Source organism: Bos javanicus, chromosome 26, assembly GCF_032452875.1.
Source record: "Bos javanicus breed banteng chromosome 26, ARS-OSU_banteng_1.0, whole genome shotgun sequence".
Taxonomy (NCBI): Eukaryota; Metazoa; Chordata; class Mammalia; order Artiodactyla; family Bovidae; genus Bos; species Bos javanicus.
In genome coordinates, this window is record NC_083893.1 from 50922086 (window position 1) to 50939167 (window position 17082).

Sequence of the window (17082 nt, forward strand, 5' to 3'; positions counted from 1 at the left end):
CCCAGCTTCCTAGGTCGGACGCCCCTTAACTAAGACGGGGTTCCAGAGCTGCGGGCAGCTTGCACCCAGCCAGCTGTCCACAGCGCTGCTGGGCGTGAACAGGGTGAGGCTCACGTGCACGCCTGCTGAGTCACTTGAGTCGCAACAACTCTACGTGACCCCAGGGACTGTAGCCCACTGGGCTCCTCTGTCCATGGGACTCTCCAGGCAAGAAGACTGGAGTGGGTTGCCATGCCCTCCTCTGGAGATCCTCCTGACCCAGGGATTGAACGCAGATCTCCTGTGGTTCCTGCACTGCAGGGAGGTTCTTTACTACTGAGCCACCGGGGAAGCCCTTTAGGCTCACGGGACCCCCAACTAATAACACGGGCACAAGGGCTCACCTGCAGCAGGGAGGGGCCAGGCCGCTCACTCCCGGGGCTCCCAGGCACCCCTGACCCCCCCATCCCTTGGTGCACCCACGAGCCCCACATGGGGTTCAGGCTCTGGGCAGCCTCCTTAAGGGCCCATCCCTCCCAGCCCCAACCAGGCTGGACACAGACCTCCTCCCACGCGATGGTGGGAGCGTCACCCCAGGGTGGCTTCTAGGGACTCAGCACGCCACTCTGGAGCCCCTGGGCTCTTCTCTGGGCTGGAGGCTATTGACAGCCAGTAGGGGACAGGGCCCTCCTGGGGCAGCTGTCTCTGCCCCCCCAAGTTGCCCTCCCCAGGTGGGCTGCCGGGGGCCTCCTGCCGGGGGGGTGCCCCAGGATGCCCCTCAGACTCAGGCCTCCTCCTCCACCTGCCCTGTGGGATGGGGTGTCACTCAGCACCACAGCCCTCCGAACTGTTCCAGGAGACATCGTGTGTGTGTCACGGGGCGTGTGTGTTATGCGTGAGCACAGCACCCCCAAGGCGTCCCCTCTGCAGGGAGCCAGACCCCGGCTGCCCAGTCCCACCTGCGCCTGGCTGGGTCTGGCAGGGGACCAGCGGGCCCCAGGGCCTCACTCCTGGACCCCCACCTCCTTTTCGCTCTTCTGGTGCTGGGGGCACCCCGAGGGGGCCCTGCCTGAGGCCGAGCACCCACAAGCCCCGCCCTGCCTCTTTCCTGACAGTGATTTGCAGCTGGGGAAGGGCCCCTGCACCTGCTCAGCTTTCTGAATTAGTGGTTTCTACAAGACAGGGAGAGCCTGAAAAACTGAAATTGAGAAAGTGTTCAAGGACCTCCCTGGCGTCCACTGGTGGAGACCCCAAGCTTCCAATGCAGGGCGTGCAGGGGTCACTCCCTGCTCAGGGAACTAGGTCCCACATGCCGCAGAGCACAGGCAAAAAAAGCCTTTAAAAAAATAAAATTAAAAAAAGTCTTCAGACTGAAAATGTTGAGGAATTTCTAATGTGATCAGTACCCCACACCCCCAGCTCAATGGTTTTGAGTGGTGGTCCAGCCAGTGCCTCCAGCACAGGGCTCTCGTGTTCACATGTAAGCACTCAAACACACCCACACGCACACACAAGTGCACACAGCCGCACACTCACACACGTGCACACAGCCGCATACTCACACTAACACCCGCACACACAAATACAGCCACATACCTACCTGTGCACACCTGCACTCATACGTGCACACCCAGAGTCACAAGTGCACACACCTGCACTCACGCAAAGTGCACACAGCTGCACCCAGGTGCACACTCACACCCATACACACACCCACATGTGCACTCATCTGCACACACACCCCTGCACACACATCTGCTCACACCCATACCTGCACTCACACCCATACACACCTGCACACTCACATGCATATGCTCACACCTGCACACACAGCAGTACACATGGCTGCAGTCACCTGCACACACACCTGCACACTCACACCCACACCTGTGCATTCTTGTGCATTCTTGTGTGCACACAGCTGCACACTCACTCCCGCACACACCCCTGCACACACACCCACACGTCTGCACACGCTCACACCTGCACACACACCAGGCCCGGGTGCTGGCCGGCCTGCACTGACCGCCTCCCCACCCCCCACAGCGGCGCCTTCCTGGAGGGCTATGTCCAGCAGTTCCTGTACACCTTCCGCTACTTCTGCAGCCCCCACGACTTCCTGCACTTCCTGCTGGACCGCATCAGCAGCACCCTGTCCAGGTACCCCGGGCCCAGGGCAAGGACAGTGGTGGAGAGGGGTGCAGATGGGCCAGGAGCAGCCACTGATGCCCACGATGGGGAGAGGCAGGGTGGGGGCAAGGAAGGTGGGACCCCCGTGGACTAGGGGATGTACGGGGGATCCCAAGGGCCTCAGCCGGCAGGCAGGGTCAGCACAGGGGGGCGTGGTGGGCAGTGCTGAGCGTGCTTTCGCCCTCTCTGAGCTGGCCTGTCCTTGCCCCCAGACTCCCGCACAAGCTCAGGCTGGGCGCCCTGGGAGGGGACTCACAGAGGCCCTGCCCCCGTCTCCTCCACCCGCGCAGCCCACCCCACCGCTCTGGACACCTTCCCAACCTCGGGGCAGGCTGGAGGGGGCAGTGGCTGCAGCGGCCCCTCTCCTGCCCAGGCGGGCGGGCAGTGTGGGGCGAGGCTTAGGTGCCCCCTAAAGAGAGCGCCACGCTCCCCCACCCCGTCCCGTCTGGGGATGGCACAGGGGGCCCTGCCCGGCTCAGGCCTCCTCTGCCTCCAGGGCCCACCAGGAGCCCACCTCCACCTTCACCAAGATCTACAGGCGGAGCGTCTGCCTCCTGCAGGCCTGGCTGGAGGACTGCTACGCCGTGGACTTCGTGAGGAACGCCGGGCTCCTGGGGAGGCTCCAGGATTACCTCTCCTCCCAGGTGAGGCGGGGGGCGGGGGGGACACACCCCCCAGGAGGCGGTAGGTGACCCCACGTGCTTCTGCCCAGATCCTGCCCCTGGACGGCTCCGCGGAGCACCTGCTGGGCCTGCTGGAGGTGGGCAGCGAGCGGCGGGCTGAGGGCACCCTACGTGGTACAGACCTGGAGGACCCCAAGGACGTGGAGGAGGACGCCAGGCCCCTCAACGCCCTGTGTAAGAGGCTCTCGGAGGACACCGTCTCCCGGAAGGTGCGGCCTCTCCCGGGAAGATGGGCAGCAGTCCCGCGCCCGGCGTGGCGACACTCACAGACGCATGTGCATGCCTCTATACAAGCAGACAGGCAGAGGTGGGCGCGCACACTCCGTCCTGCAGCTCCAGGGCAGCAGCCCTGTGAGGCAGGCACTGCCTGCCACAGCCCCGGACAACAGAGGGCCGGCCAGGGGCTCAGACCGCTCCTCCGCCCTGACCCTAGGGCCAAGGGCAGGCTGGGATGTGGCCGGGAATGGGGTAGGGTCTCGGGGGGCCTCACCATGACGCAGGTAGCACCAAACCGCACAGCTCCGTCTGCGAGGGAATCGCTGAAATCCTGGGGTCAGTGTGGCTGCGGGCGGGAGGCAGGACTCTGCCCTGCAGCTCTAGCTGAGCCAGGCTGGGGGTTCCCGGCCGCCGGCTGCCCAGGCCGCCCTGACCGGAGGGACCCGCCCTGCAGAGCTTCCCCTGGCGACTCTCCCGGGGCAACGGGCTGGCGCTGCCCCACCACAAGGAGCGCCAGTACAGCATTGCGTCGGCCCTGCCCAAGCCCTGCTTCCTGGAGGACTTCTACGGGCCCTACACCAAGGCTGGCGAAAAGGGGCCCTACTTCCTGACCGAGTACAGCACCCAGCAGCTCTTCAGCCAGCTGACGCTGCTCCAGCAGGTGGGGATGCCAGGCCCACACGGCCTGCGGGGGGCGCCCTGCCCTGCCCTGCCCTGCACAGGGCCCTTCCTGCTAGAACTGGGCAGGCGGCCAGCCCCCAGGTGCCCTTTCCCAGCCCCTGCCGACCTGGGCCCCGTCACCCGGCAGGCGACGGCAGGGACAGGAACCCAGCGGCCGCCCACCCCCTGCCGCTGCTGGGTGGGCGTGGAGAGCCCCTCCCAGAGCCCCAGCCCCGAGACAGGGCGCTGCTTTCCCTGTGTCCTCGTCCCTGGCAGGAGCTGTTTCAGAAGTGCCACCCTGTCCACTTCTTAAACTCGCGGGCCCTGGGCGTCACGGACAAGAGTGCAGCGGTCCCCAGGTGAGTGTCCGCGGAGCTGGGGGCCCTGGGGTGGCCGAAGGGCTTGAGGGCTCCACCTGGCTATTTCCACCGGGTGGAAATGCCTTTCCGGACACTCTGGCTGACGGGCAATGCCTTGGGGTTCCGAGCTGGACACCAACCCCCTCCTCGGGGTCCCAAGCACTGCCTTGTCCTGGCTGGGACATGCTGGACCCGCGCCTGCGTCTCTTGTAGGGCCAGCTCCTCTGAGTCTCTGTCAGCCAAACCCTGCAGCTTATTTCTGCCCAACTACATCCAGGACAAATACCTGCTACAGCTTTTAAGAAGCGCGGACGACGTCAGCACCTGGGTGGCCGCCGAGATTGTGACCAGCCACACCTCCAAGGTCGGTGCCCAAGGCTCTGGCCCCAGCACAGGGTCGTGGGTGCCAGCGGTGAGGGCACCTCCCTGGGCGAGCCCCTCTGCTGGGGGTGCACAGAGGCGTCCCAAGCTGAAGCCCCTGGAGTAGGCAAGCACGAGGGGCACTCAAGGCAGGGCCCCCGCGGTTCCCTGGCCTCCACCCCCCACCGATGAGGAAGCCCCAAGGCCCACCAACACCCAGAGTTCCCCAGTCTTTCCCCTTTCAGGGAGAATCTTCCAACTTCAGAGGTTTATTAGCTGACAGACTGACCCCTCCTCACTTGTGCCAGGACGTGGGCACCGGGAGCCTGTCCTCGCCCCCGTCTGCACCAATCCTCGATGTCCTCTTGAGCGACAGCAACCTGCAACTTTCCGCTCACCCCGTCAGAGGTGTCACACGGGCCTCCAAGCGCTTTGGGGGGATGTGGGGGGGCATCGGTGCCCCGGGTGCAGGCCAGAGCTGTCTCCAGCCCCACCCGGGGTGGCGGTCAGGGGCCGGCACCAATGTTGCTGTGAGTGGAGGATGCAGGGAGGGCTGTTTGCGGGGCGGTGTGATGTCTGCAGGGACAGCGTGGGGTGGGGACGAGGGAGAGCGTGCCCTGGGTGGATGTGCTGATCGAGTCTGAAACACACACGGTCACCGAGCTGCGTGTGGCTCGCTGGCCATCAGAACCACCGGAGACGGACTTCGACATGCAAACTCTGCTCTCAGAAAATGGTCAAAACTCAAAAGCTAAGCCAGAGGATGTCACAGGAAGACTTTACACACGGACCTCACCAGATGGTCAACACTGAAATCAGATTGATTATGTTCTTTGCAACCAAAGATGGAGAAACTTTATACAGTCAGCAAAAACAAGACTGGGAGCTGACTGTGGCTCGGACCATGAACTCCTTATTGCCAAATTCAGACTTAAATTGAAGAAAGTAGGGAAAACCACTAGACCATTCAGGTATGACCTAAATCAAACCCCTTATGATCATACAGTGGAAGTGCGAAATAGATTTAAGGGACTAGATCTGATAGACGGAGTGCCTTATGAACTATGGACAGAGGTTCATGACTGTACAGGAGGCGGTGATCAAAACCATCCTCAAGAAAAAGAAATGCAAAATGGCTGTCTGAGGAGACCTTACAAATAGCTGTGAAAAGAAGAGAAGTGAAAAGCAAAGGAAAAAAGGAAAGATATATCCACCTGAATGCAGAGTTCCAAACAAGAGCAAGGAGAGATAAGAAAGCCTTCCTCAGTGATCAGTGCAAAGAAATAGAGGAAAACAATAGAATGGGAAAGACTAGAGATCTCTTCAAGAAAATCAGAGATACCAAGGGAACATTTCATGCAAAGATGGGTTCAATAAAGGAGAAAAATAGTATGGACCTAACAGAAGCAGAAGATATTAAGAAGAGGTGGCAAGAATACACAGAACTACACACACACAAAAGATCTTCATGACCCAGATAATCAGGATGGTGTGGTCACTGACCTAGAGCCCAACATCCTGGAATGTGAAGTCAAGTGGTCCTTAGGAAGCATCACTATGAACAAAGCTAGTGGAGGTGATGGAATTCCAGTTGAGCTATTTCAAATCCTATAAGATGATGCTGTGAAAGTGCTGCCCTCAATCTGTCAGCAAATTTCGAAAACTCAGCAGTGGCCACAGGACTGGAAAAGGTCAGTGTTCATTCCAATCTCGAAGGCAATGCCAAAGAATGCTCAAACTACTGCACAATTGCACTCATCACACACTAGCAAAGGAGTGCTCAAAATTCTCCAAGCCAGCCTTCAACAGTATGTGAACTGTGAACTTCCAGATGTTCAAGCTGGTTTTAGAAAAGGCAGAGGAACCAGAGATCAAATTGCCAACATTCGCTGGATCATGGAAAAAGCAAGAGAGTTCCAGAAAAACATATATTTCTGCTTTATTGACTATGCCAAAGCCTTTGACTGTGTGGATCACAATAAACTGTGGAAAATTCTTCAAGAGATGGGAATACCAGACCACCTGATCTGCCTCTTGAGAAACCTGTATGCAGGTCAGGAAGCAACAGTTAGAACTGGACATGGAACAACAGACTGGTTCCAAATAGGAAAAGGAGTACATCAAGGCTGTATATTGTCACCCTGCTTATTTAACTTATATGCAGAGTACATCATGAGAAACGCTGGGCTGGAGGAAGCACAAGCTGGAATCCAGATTGCCAGGAGAAATATCAATAACCTCAGATATGCAGATGATACCGCCCTTATGGCAGAAAGCGAAGAGGAACTAAAGAGCCTCTTGATGAAAGTGAGAGGGGAGTGAAAAAGTTGGCTTAAAGCTCAACATTCAGAAAACTAAGATCATGGCATCTGGTCCCATCACTTCATGGGAAATAGACGGGAAAACAGTGTCAGACTTTATTTTTTGGGGTCCAAAATCACTGCAGATGGTGACTGCAGCCATTAAATTAAAAGACGCTTACTCCTTGGAAAAAAGTTATGACTAACCTAGACAGCATATTAAAAAGCAGAGACATTACTTTGTCAACAAAGGTCCCTCTAGTCAAGGCTATGGTTTTTCCAGCAGTCATGTATGGATGTGAGAGTTGGAAAGCTGAACGCTGAAGAATTGATGCTTTTGAACTGTGGTGTCGGAGAAGACTCTTAGATCCAAGCAGTCTACCCTACAGGAGATCCACCCTGGGTATTCACTGGTAGGACAGATGCTGAAGCTGAAACTGCAATCCTTTGGCCACCTGATGCAAAGAGCTGACTCACTGGAAAAGACCCTGATGCTGGGAGGGATTGGGGGCAGGAGGAGAAGGGGACGACAGAGGATGAGATGGCTGGATGGCATCACCGCCTCGATGGACATGAGTTTGTGCAAGCTTCAGGAGTTGGTGATGGACATGGAGGCCTGGCATGCTGTGGTCCATGGGGTTGCAAAGAGGACACGACTGAGCGACTGAACTGAACTGAACAAAAGCCCTCAGAGGTGGCAGTGCATCCCGTTCAGATCCCATCCCTGGGGACGCGGGAGAACAGAGGCACAGAGAAACGGAAGCAGCGTGGCACGTCTGACAGTGGGAGCCGCTCGGTCGCGTCCGCCTCTCTGTGACCCCGGGAGCTGCACAGTCCATGGACTCCAGGCCAGAATACTGGAGTGGGCAGCCTTTCCCTTCTCCAGGGGATCTTCCCAACCCAGGAACTGAGCCCAGGTCTCCTGCATCACAGGCAGATTCTTCACCAGCAAAGCCATCAGGGAAGCCCTTGTTTTAGACGAGTAACGGTAGGAACAGAGGGAAGTAAGGCCTCTGGCTTCAGCAGTGGGGTGGGGGGAGGTGCTGGGGGTTCCCAGCTGACCCAGTGCTCTGCCCTGCGGACCAGCAACCCTGTGGAAGCAGGCACAGGACACAACAGCTGAGATGAGGAGGCCGCCCCGTGTCCACCGACGGCGAGTGGACCAACCCTGCAGCCCACCGCCCATGCCGGGGCGTGTCACTCAGCCCCTCGTCGGGACAGCCGGGGACACAGGCCACAGTGCTGAGCCTGGGGGCGGGAGAGAGGCCGGCCGCCCGAGGAGAACACCACGAGACCCCAGCGTCCGAGGCCGGCCCCCGTGTGGGGCAGCTCTGCCGGCACTGGCTGGGGAGCTCCTGCTTTGCGTCTGTCCAGACCTGTGAAGAAAAAAGACGTCAACGGGAGAAGTAGGCGTATAACTGTTCCCATGCCAGGCAGGGGGCGGCCATGTGCAGTGGCCACGTGCAGTGACCCCCGGGCTGTCCTGGGACCCAGGCGCCGGCCAAGCGCAGCAGCAGGGTGTGTGGTGGGGTCGCAGGTGGTGTCCCCCCTGGAAGGACGGTGCTGGCTGTGGCGACGGTCCGCAGGGTGCGGCACTTCTGAAATGAGGGGTCACCAGAATCGTGTGAAATCCAAGCACTGACTGAGGGACCGTGCACTGGGCCATGGGCAGAGACTCCCTCGGGGGTGGGGGGTGGTGCTGGGGGTTCCCAGCCGACCCAGCGCTCTGCCCTGCGGACCAGCGACCCCGTGGAAGCAGGCACCACAACCCCGTCCCACCTGCCGGGCAGAGGAGACACTGCCGTGGCTCCCTGTGGGCCCCCCTCCCGGACGGGCGTGCCCTGCTGTCCCCGTCTGTCCTGAGCTGAGGTTTGTCCAGGGGACAGTGAGCACTGGCCTGCCTCTGTGCCTGTCCCTCTGGGCCGCCCGCTCCGCCCACCCCGACACCGACCCTGCCCTGCGACCCTTGGAGCTCAGAATGCTAGTGTCTCATTCTCCAATTTCAGCTGCAGGTGAACCTGCTCTCCAAGTTTCTGCTGATTGCGAAGTCTTGCTATGAGCAGAGGAACTTCGCCACGGCCATGCAGATTCTGGGCGGCCTGGAGCACGCGGCCGTGCGCCAGTGCGCGGTGAGTCCCCCGCGTGGCTGGGCAGGGGGCCCCCGCGGGGCCAGGGGGTTTCACCTGCGCTTTTACTCTAGGCCTGGAGAATTCTGCCCGCGAAGATAGCAGAGGTGATGGAGGAGCTGAAAGCTGTGGAGGTACCGGTGTGCCTGAGCTCCCAGGAGCTCGCGTCCCCCCAGGGGCGGCGGGTGACGGGTGGCGGGATGGGTTGCCTGGCCATCTGCCTTACGGCCCCCCAGGACCGGGCACGGCCTCCCCATCCCCCGGGCAGAGGAGGCAGGGGCGGGCGCTCCAGGAGCCCTGCCTGCCAACTGTGCCTCATGGGTCTGACTCCCGCTGGGGGTGCAGGTGTCCGAAGCCCACCTCCTCCTGGCTTCCCCTTGAGAGACGGTCGGCAAGGACACAGCCTCTGGCTGGCGGGCCGAGGTGCCAGGGGCAGCCTGCGTCCAGCCCAGGCCCAGCTCTGCCAGTGGCAGGGCTCCCATGTGTCCTCAGCTGACCGCAGACCCGGGGGCCTGCCGCTGGTCAGCCGGCGCTCAGTCTGATTAGGATGGGGGTCCCTCGGCGCGCTTCTGGAACCAGCACCTCAGCAGCAGGAAGCGCATGTCTTTCTGGGGGGCTCAGTGTTCCTCCTGTGCCCACACGCTGCAGAGCCTGGACCCCCAGCCCGGGAGCCAAGGGGCACTTTGAATTGGATGGCAAATTGGGGTGTGGCGCCCCAGGCACTGACTGGCGCTGGCCGGCCCTGCTATGCACCAGGGATGCCCCCTCGCCCCTGCTCACCCCACGCCCGTCTGGGCCCCAGGTCTTCCTGAAGAGTGACAGCCTGTGTCTGATGGAAGGACGGCGCCTCAGGGCTCAGCCCACCCTGCCCTCAGCCCACCTGCTGGCCATGCACATACAGCAGCTGGAGACGGGAGGCTTCACCATGACCAACGGGGCGCACAGGTGGAGCAAGCTCAGGTGAGGGGCCCGCAGGCGAGCCAGCCAGGTGAGGGGTCTCCCCATCCCTCCTATTCCTCTGAGGCCTGGACCAGATGCCCCCACCCAGCCCAGGCTGCCACAAGCTCCCTCCAGGTGACCCCCAGCTGCCTCCTCCTCCACAAACGCGGGATAAACATTTCCCACACTGCTGGCATCCATGGCCCCAGACACCGCCCCAAGGTCGAAGGTCGCTGTGACCTGCCTTCTGCTGGGAGAGCAGGCACACCCTGAGCCCCACCTCTGTGCAGCCGCCCCCGGCCCCGAAGCTGCCCCCTCCCTCGGTTCCGCCTCTGCTCTCCTGTTGGACCCCCGCCCTGGGGCTGACCTAGGAGGACCCCTGGTCAGGCCCCGCCCCTTCAGCTGCCAGCACCCCTGGGGACCCACCAGGAGGCACAGACTGTGGGCATTGTTTGCAACCACCTTCACCGTGACCCCACCAGCGACTCAGACACCCCCAAAGAGGGTCACTGTGCCCACTTCAGCCTGTGTGGCACTGGTCCTCTCCGCACCCAGGCCCAGGCCAGCCTCTTCAGGGGCTCCCAGCCACATCCGCCCCTCCGCAGCGCCCCAGGCCCACGCTGCCTCCAGCTCAGGGCCAGCCCGTCTGCCAGGAGCACCCCCACCCACAGCTCCGTCCTCCCCGCCCCGCCCGCGTGCACTGTCACACTGCAGTCAGGTGGAGGCTGGTCCAGCCTCCTCGGGGTCAAGGACAGCAGCCTCGCTTTGTGAGCAGGGCCCAGGGGGCACGGAGCCCACCGTTGCCAGCTGTGCCTGCGAGACCGCTTCAGTCAATTAAAACAGTAGTTTAGAGATGACACTGTTTCCACAAGGCACACTTACTGCCAGAGGCCCACGGCGATCAAAGGGGAAGCGGGCAGTGAGGGAAGGCCACGGCCCAGAAAGGGCCTGGCCAGGCTCCGGTCGCGTGTGCTCCTCCTGACGCGGTTCACGGGTGCGTGTGTTTGCACACCTGTCTCCTCATTAACAACGGAGGCATTCACATGGAATGCACCACGTCTTCACCCAAAGCCAGGGTGGGCACATGTGTCTGGGGAGTCCACAGCCTCCCCGGGCAGAACCGAGGCCCACAGCTCAGAGGATGATGCCCCCCGGAGTGCCGGCCGCCGCCTGACGCCCAGCTCTGGGAGGCAAAGGCTGGCTCCCCGCGTGGCCGGTTCCCTGGGCGCCACGTCAGTGAACGGGGCTGGGGCAAAGCGCAGAGCACCTAACCCGCCCAGAAGGACTAACTCACGTGCGCTCGTCTGCCGCCTTGGGCTGCCTCACACTTCCTTATCGTGGGGATTTCAGCACTGACCGGGCCTCACACAGCACATCTCCAGTCAACGTTTGTGGAGTGAAAGGTGGACGGATGGACGGAGGGAGGGATGGACAGACGCAGGGCAGGTGGATGAACACGCCTGGGCCCTGAAACGAGGTCTGGCCTGGGACTGAACAGCAGACTGGCCCCTCGCGGTCTGAACTCTGATGCGGCCGGGCTGGGACTGGCCAGTGCCCACCAGCTGCGACACCGCCCCTGAGACGAGTGCAAACTCATGTCCCATTTCTTCCCGACACAGAAACATCGCCAAGGTGGCGAGCCAGGTCCACGCGTTCCAGGAGAACCCCTACACGTTCGCCCCCGACCCCAAGCTGCAGTCCCAGCTCAAGCAGAGAATCGCCCGCTTCAGCGGGGCCGACATCGCTGTGCTGGCGGCGGACAGCGGGGCGGGCCCCCGGCAGGCAGCCAGCGAGAAGCACTCCCGGAAGATCCAGGACAAGCTGCGGAGGATGAGGGCCACGTTCCAGTAGCGGAGGCGGCAGGCGGGGGGTGGACGGGGACCCCCGCGGCGCAGGAGGGTCGGACGGGAGCGCGGGCTCAGACGCGGCCCCGGAGACGGCACCAGGAGGCTGACTGTAAAATTTAAAGATGTAAGATGTAAACCAGACCGGGGTGAGTAGGCTCCCAGGAGCCGAACCCCCGAACGCTCATTATGTTTCTCAGAGACGAACGGCTTCCGCCCAGCCTGCCCCCAGAGCCCCGCACCCCTCGGCCTGTAACCCGGGTGCCCCCGAGCAGTGTCTGCGTGAGTCTGCCTGTGTCTGCCACACGGACCCCTGGTCCCCCTGCTAACGACAGATTCCAAGGGTTCTGGAACCTTCCACGTGAAGCCCTGAGGCTTCCGGGGACCGCAGCCCAGCCCTGGGCTCACATCCCAGGCACCCCGCCAGGCATCCCGCCCTCTGCCCCGAGCGCTGGCTGCTCGCCCTGCCCTGGGGGTGGGGGTGCCTGAGCCTCACAGCCTTCACCCCAGCCAGCCTCCTGCTGCCCGCCAGTGCCTCGCAGCTCCCCCCGGCCGCTCCCCGTGCCCCATGGCCCCGGTGCCCGCCGCCCGCCACTGAGAGCACTGCCCTGTGGGGCGGGTTTCCCTGTGCTGAGGCCCGCATCCAGGGGCGCAGGACTCGGACGGCAGCTCCAAAGCCAAGACAGCCTCCGCGGCCCCTCCGCAACCCCGCTGAGTGGGGCGCCTGGGGGTGGTCCCGGACGCCTTCAGCACCCATGCATGCCACACACACAGCCATGCCCGCCTCCCACGGCTGGCTGCCACTGTGCTTTGAGGAGAGGCGCCTGCCGCCTCGGGGGCACTGAGCACTCCTCAGGGCTGTTTCCACCGGCCTGCTGGTGTCGCCTTGCCCAGCGTGGGCAGGACGCGCTGGCCGGCGGCTTGGGGACCAGGCGAGGCCTCACACACCCGCAGCAGGGAGGCCAGGACCCGGACCGTCCCAGGCACCCGCGTCCTTACGTTGCAAATCGCCGCGAGACCCGCGATTCTTCTTCTGAGTTTTAGGATAAGTGATTCTTTGGCGCAACCAGCTAGTGGTATTTCAAGGAAACCATTACCTGATAAAACGCTGAATTTCTAACGTCAGGGTGTTTTCCCACATATATTCATTCCCAACACCTAGCTTCTGCATACGCGAAATACGAGAGGCGTGCGGCACACCTGGCCCTAACGTGGCTTTCATGTGAGAATTCGGTTCTGCAGATGAACTCCTGGGTTTTCAGCACTGAACTCAGCAAGCTCAGAGGCCGCGTGAACACACACTCCAGCCGGACCGGCTGTGCCCCGGGAGCGGCCGCCTTGGCCGCCACGCGCCCGTCTGCATGTCGCTCTCGTGCACTCCAGTTTCTAATAAAGCCGTTTCTACCAAGACGGCTGCCCACGGTTCCTGCGCTTTGTCCGCCCTGCAGGTCACGGGGGCTCCCCACAGCCACGACGTCTCCAGGGCTGCTCGTGAGGGCGGGCAGCAATGATCCTGGGTGACAAGCTGGGGGCAAGGCGGCCCCAGGACCGAGCCCCACACCCCGGGGCCTGCGAGCTGCCTCCGGAGGAGATGGCCGGCCTTCCACAGTCGCCGCCCGTGGAGGCCTCTGGGCACCACAGCCCCAGCCTGCCCGCCATAAACCCTGCCACCATCCCAGGGCCCGGCCACCCAGACCTCGCCCACAGCCCACAGGTCAGACAGCCAGCTTGTCCTCGTGGGGGGACTGAGGGGTGCCCCGGGCCTGTCACGACCAGGAAGGGTCCTGCTGCTGCGGTTCAGGGCTGGCAGGCACCGCAGGGTGAGGGTCTCTCTGCTGTGGGGCCGCCAGAGCCTGGGGGTCTTCTTGGTATCTCTGGGGTCTGCCCTCCAGATGCCAGCAGCATCGCCGCCGCCACCCCCCCCAGCAGCTGTGACAACCCACAACTCTCCAGACATCACCAAACGTCCCCTGGGGAGCAGAAATGCCCCCCAAACCACAGCCCCTAAAGCACTGACACCCCAAATCTTGGTTTCCAGATTAACATTCAGGTCTCCAAAAAAAAAAGGAAACAGCTGAATGGCTGATTCCAGGGCTGGGGTGGAGAAAGTATAGCAGATGAGTCAGGAGCTAACGGGGGGAAGGGGATAGAGGCAGATCACGTCAGAAAGACACAGGACAAGAGGGAAAGAGCTGCTCCCACAGCCAGAGCAGACCACGTGCGCCCCACGCGTGACAGTGATGGGCTGTGGGCCAGGAGGAGGCTCAAAGTCTGAGTCCTTACCGGCGTCAGAGGACAGCTGATGAGTGACAGGAATAACCAAGGGGAACCTGCCCCGGGAGGTGCGGCTGGCCACCCTGTGGGGCAGGACAGGAGGAGGGTGCCCTCACAGTGGGGAGACGCAGGCTTCACCCTAACTGCAGAGGAGGGTCACACTAAGGAGATGGCACATCACTTCTGGGCTCTCATCCCAGGCCCCCGAGCCCTGGTCTAATCATGAGAAGACACTAGACAAACCCAAATTGAGGGGCAAGCCTCAAAGTACCCACCAGTCTCCAAGTGGCAAGTACGTGGGGAAAAAGACCTAGAGAGGACCACGGGGGCAGACTGAGAGCACAGGCTAACTAAACGCAGCTGGAGCACACGACGGGTGTGAGCAGACAGCCTGCCACACTGCAGTGTAGACAGCAGGATTGTGCAACCACCGACTTCTCAGCTTTGCCAAAGTTCCACGGCCGAGAAAGACACCAGGCACTCTGTGCCGTCTGTATAACCTGAGTGCAGACTTAGAATTATCCCACACCAAGGAGTGTAAAAAAGGCAATGCCAAAGAATGCTCAGACTACCGCACAATTGCACTCATCTCACACGCTAGTAAAGTAATGCTCAAAATTCTCCAAGCCAGGCTTCAGCAATATGTGAACCGTGAACTTCCAGATGTTCAAGCTGGTTTTAGAAAAGGCAGAGGAACCAGAGATCAAATTGCCAACATCTGCTGGATCATCAAAATAGCAAGAGTTCCAGAAAAACATCTATTTCTGCTTTATTGACTATGCCAAAGCCACTGACTGTGCGGATCACAATAAACTGTGGAAAAATCTTCAAGAGATGGGAATACCAGACCACCTCACCTGCCTCTTGAGAAACCTATATGCAGGTCAGGAAGCAACAGTTAGAACTGGACATGGAACAACAGACTGGTTCCAAATAGGAAAAGGAGTACATCAAGGCTGTATATTGTCACCCTGCTTATTGAACTTCTATGCAGAGTACATCATGAGAAACGCTGGGCTGGAAGAAACACAAGCTGGAATCAAGATTGCCAGGAGAAATATCAATAACCTCAGATATGCAGATGATACCACCCTTATGGCAGAAAGTGAAGAGGAACTAAAAAGCCTCTTGATGAAAGTGAAAGAGGAGAGTGAAAAAGTTGGCTTAAAGCTCAACATTCAGAAAACTAAGATCATGGCATCTGGACCCATCACTTCATGGCAGATAGATGGGCAAACAGTGGAAACAGTGTCAGACTTTATTTTTCTGGGCTCCAAAATCACTGCAGATGGTGACTGCAGCCATGAAATTAAAAGATGCTTGCTCCTTGGAAGGAAAGTTATGACCAACCTAGATAGCATATTGAAAAGCAGAGATAGTACTTTGCCAACAAAGGTCCATCTAGTCAAGGCTATGGTTTTTCCTGTGGTCATGTATGGATGTGAGAGTTGGACTGTGAAGACAGCTGAGTGCTGAAGAATTGATGCTTTTGAACTGTGGTGTTGGAGAAGACTCTTGAGAGTCCCTTGGACTGCAAGGAGATCCAACCAGTCCATTCTGAAGGAGATCAGCCCTGGGATTTCTTTGGAAGGAATGATGCTAGAGCTGAAACTCCAGTACTTTGGCCACCTCATGCGAAGAGTTGACTCATTGGAAAAGACTCTGATGCTGGGAGGGATTGGGGGCAGGAGGAGAAGGGGACGACAGAGGATGAGATGGCTGGATGGCATCACCGACTCGATGGACGTGAGTCTGGGTGAACTCCGGGAGTTGGTGATGGACAGGGAGGCCTGGCGTGCTGCGATTCATGGGGTCGCAAAGAGTCGGACACGACTGAGCGACTGAACTGGACTGAACTGAAGGAGTCTAAGAATCAAAATGGACACCAAAGGGAGAATTTAATTCAGATGACCATTTTATTTACCATGAGAAGAATCCCTTAGAAGAACTGGAGTAGCCCTCAGAGAAAATTAAGAATCCAAAATGCAGTGCTCGGGTGCAGTCTCAAAAATGACAGAATGATCTCAGTTTGTTTCCAAGGCAAACCATTCAATATCACAGTAATCCCAGTGTATGCCCCGACCACTAATGCAGAAGAAGCTGAAGTCAAACAGTTCTATGAAGACCTACAAGACCTTCTAGAACTAACACCAAACAAAAATGTCCTTTCCACCATAGGGGATTAGAGTGCACAAGTAGTAAGTCAAAAGGTATCTGCAATAACAGGCACGTTTGGCCTTGGAGTACGGAATGAAGCAGGCAACAGAGTTTTGCCAAGAATACATGATCATGGCGAACACCCTCTTTCAACACGAGAGGCGATGCTGTGCATGGAAATCTCCAGATGGTCAGCACTGAAATCAGATTGATGCTGTTCTTTGCAGCTGAAGATGGAGAGGCTCAGCAAAAACAAGATTTGGAGCTGACTGTGGCTCAGATCAGGAGCTGTTTATTGCAAAATTTAGGTTTAAATTGAAGAAAGTAGGGGAAACTACTAGACCATTTAGCTGTGACCTAAATCAAATCCCTTATGATTATACAGTGCAGGTGACAAATAGATTCAAGGGATTAGATCCGGTGTAGACAAAGTGCCTGAAGAACTATGGACAGAGATTCGTAACATTGTACAGAAGGCGGTGACCAAAACCACTCCCAAGAAAAAGAAATGCAAGAAGGCAAAGTGGTTGTCTGAGGAGGCTTTACAAACAGCTGAGAAAAGAGAAGTGAAAGGCAAAGAAGAAAGGGAAAGATATATCCAACTGAATGCAGAGTTCCAGAGAATAGCAAGGAGAGGTAAGAAAGCCTTCCTCAGTGATCAATGCAAAGAAATAGAGGAAAACAACAGAATGGGAACGAATGGCACCCCACTCCAGTACGCTTGCCTGGAGAATCCCAGGGACGGAGGAGCCTGGTGGGCTGCAGTCCAAGGGGTCGCTGAGAGTCAGACACGACCAAGTGACTTCCTACTTTCACTTTCCACTTTCATGCATTGGAGAAGGAAATGGCAACCCACTCCAGTGATCTTGCCTGGAGAATCCCAGGGACGGGGAGCCTGGTGGGCTGCCGTCTATGGGGTCACACAGAGTTGGACACAACTGAAGTGACTTAGCAGCAGCAGCAGCAGCAGCAGCAGCAGCAGCAGAAATCTCGTC

At 59.2% G+C, this 17082-nt stretch overlaps 1 protein-coding gene across 2 annotated transcripts in view; it reads left to right on the forward strand.

The window, feature by feature from the left end:
• The window catches only part of KNDC1 (kinase non-catalytic C-lobe domain containing 1), a 51278-nt gene extending 38212 nt beyond the window's left edge, over positions 1 to 13066 (forward strand). The window contains exons 21-30 of one of the 2 annotated variants that reach the window (XM_061403920.1): positions 2026 to 2139; positions 2666 to 2813; positions 2882 to 3061; positions 3523 to 3729; positions 4005 to 4087; positions 4301 to 4451; positions 8754 to 8876; positions 8948 to 9007; positions 9676 to 9833; positions 11432 to 13066. In XM_061403920.1, coding sequence (XP_061259904.1) covers positions 2026 to 2139; positions 2666 to 2813; positions 2882 to 3061; positions 3523 to 3729; positions 4005 to 4087; positions 4301 to 4451; positions 8754 to 8876; positions 8948 to 9007; positions 9676 to 9833; positions 11432 to 11663 — 1456 coding nt within the window. In that variant the 3' untranslated portion in view covers positions 11664 to 13066. Of the gene's footprint in view, positions 1 to 2025; positions 2140 to 2665; positions 2814 to 2881; positions 3062 to 3522; positions 3730 to 4004; positions 4088 to 4300; positions 4452 to 8753; positions 8877 to 8947; positions 9008 to 9675; positions 9834 to 11431 lie in introns of those variants that run through there. The other variant, XM_061403921.1, reaches the window with a different exon arrangement.
• Positions 13067 to 17082: the final 4016 nt, after the last annotated feature.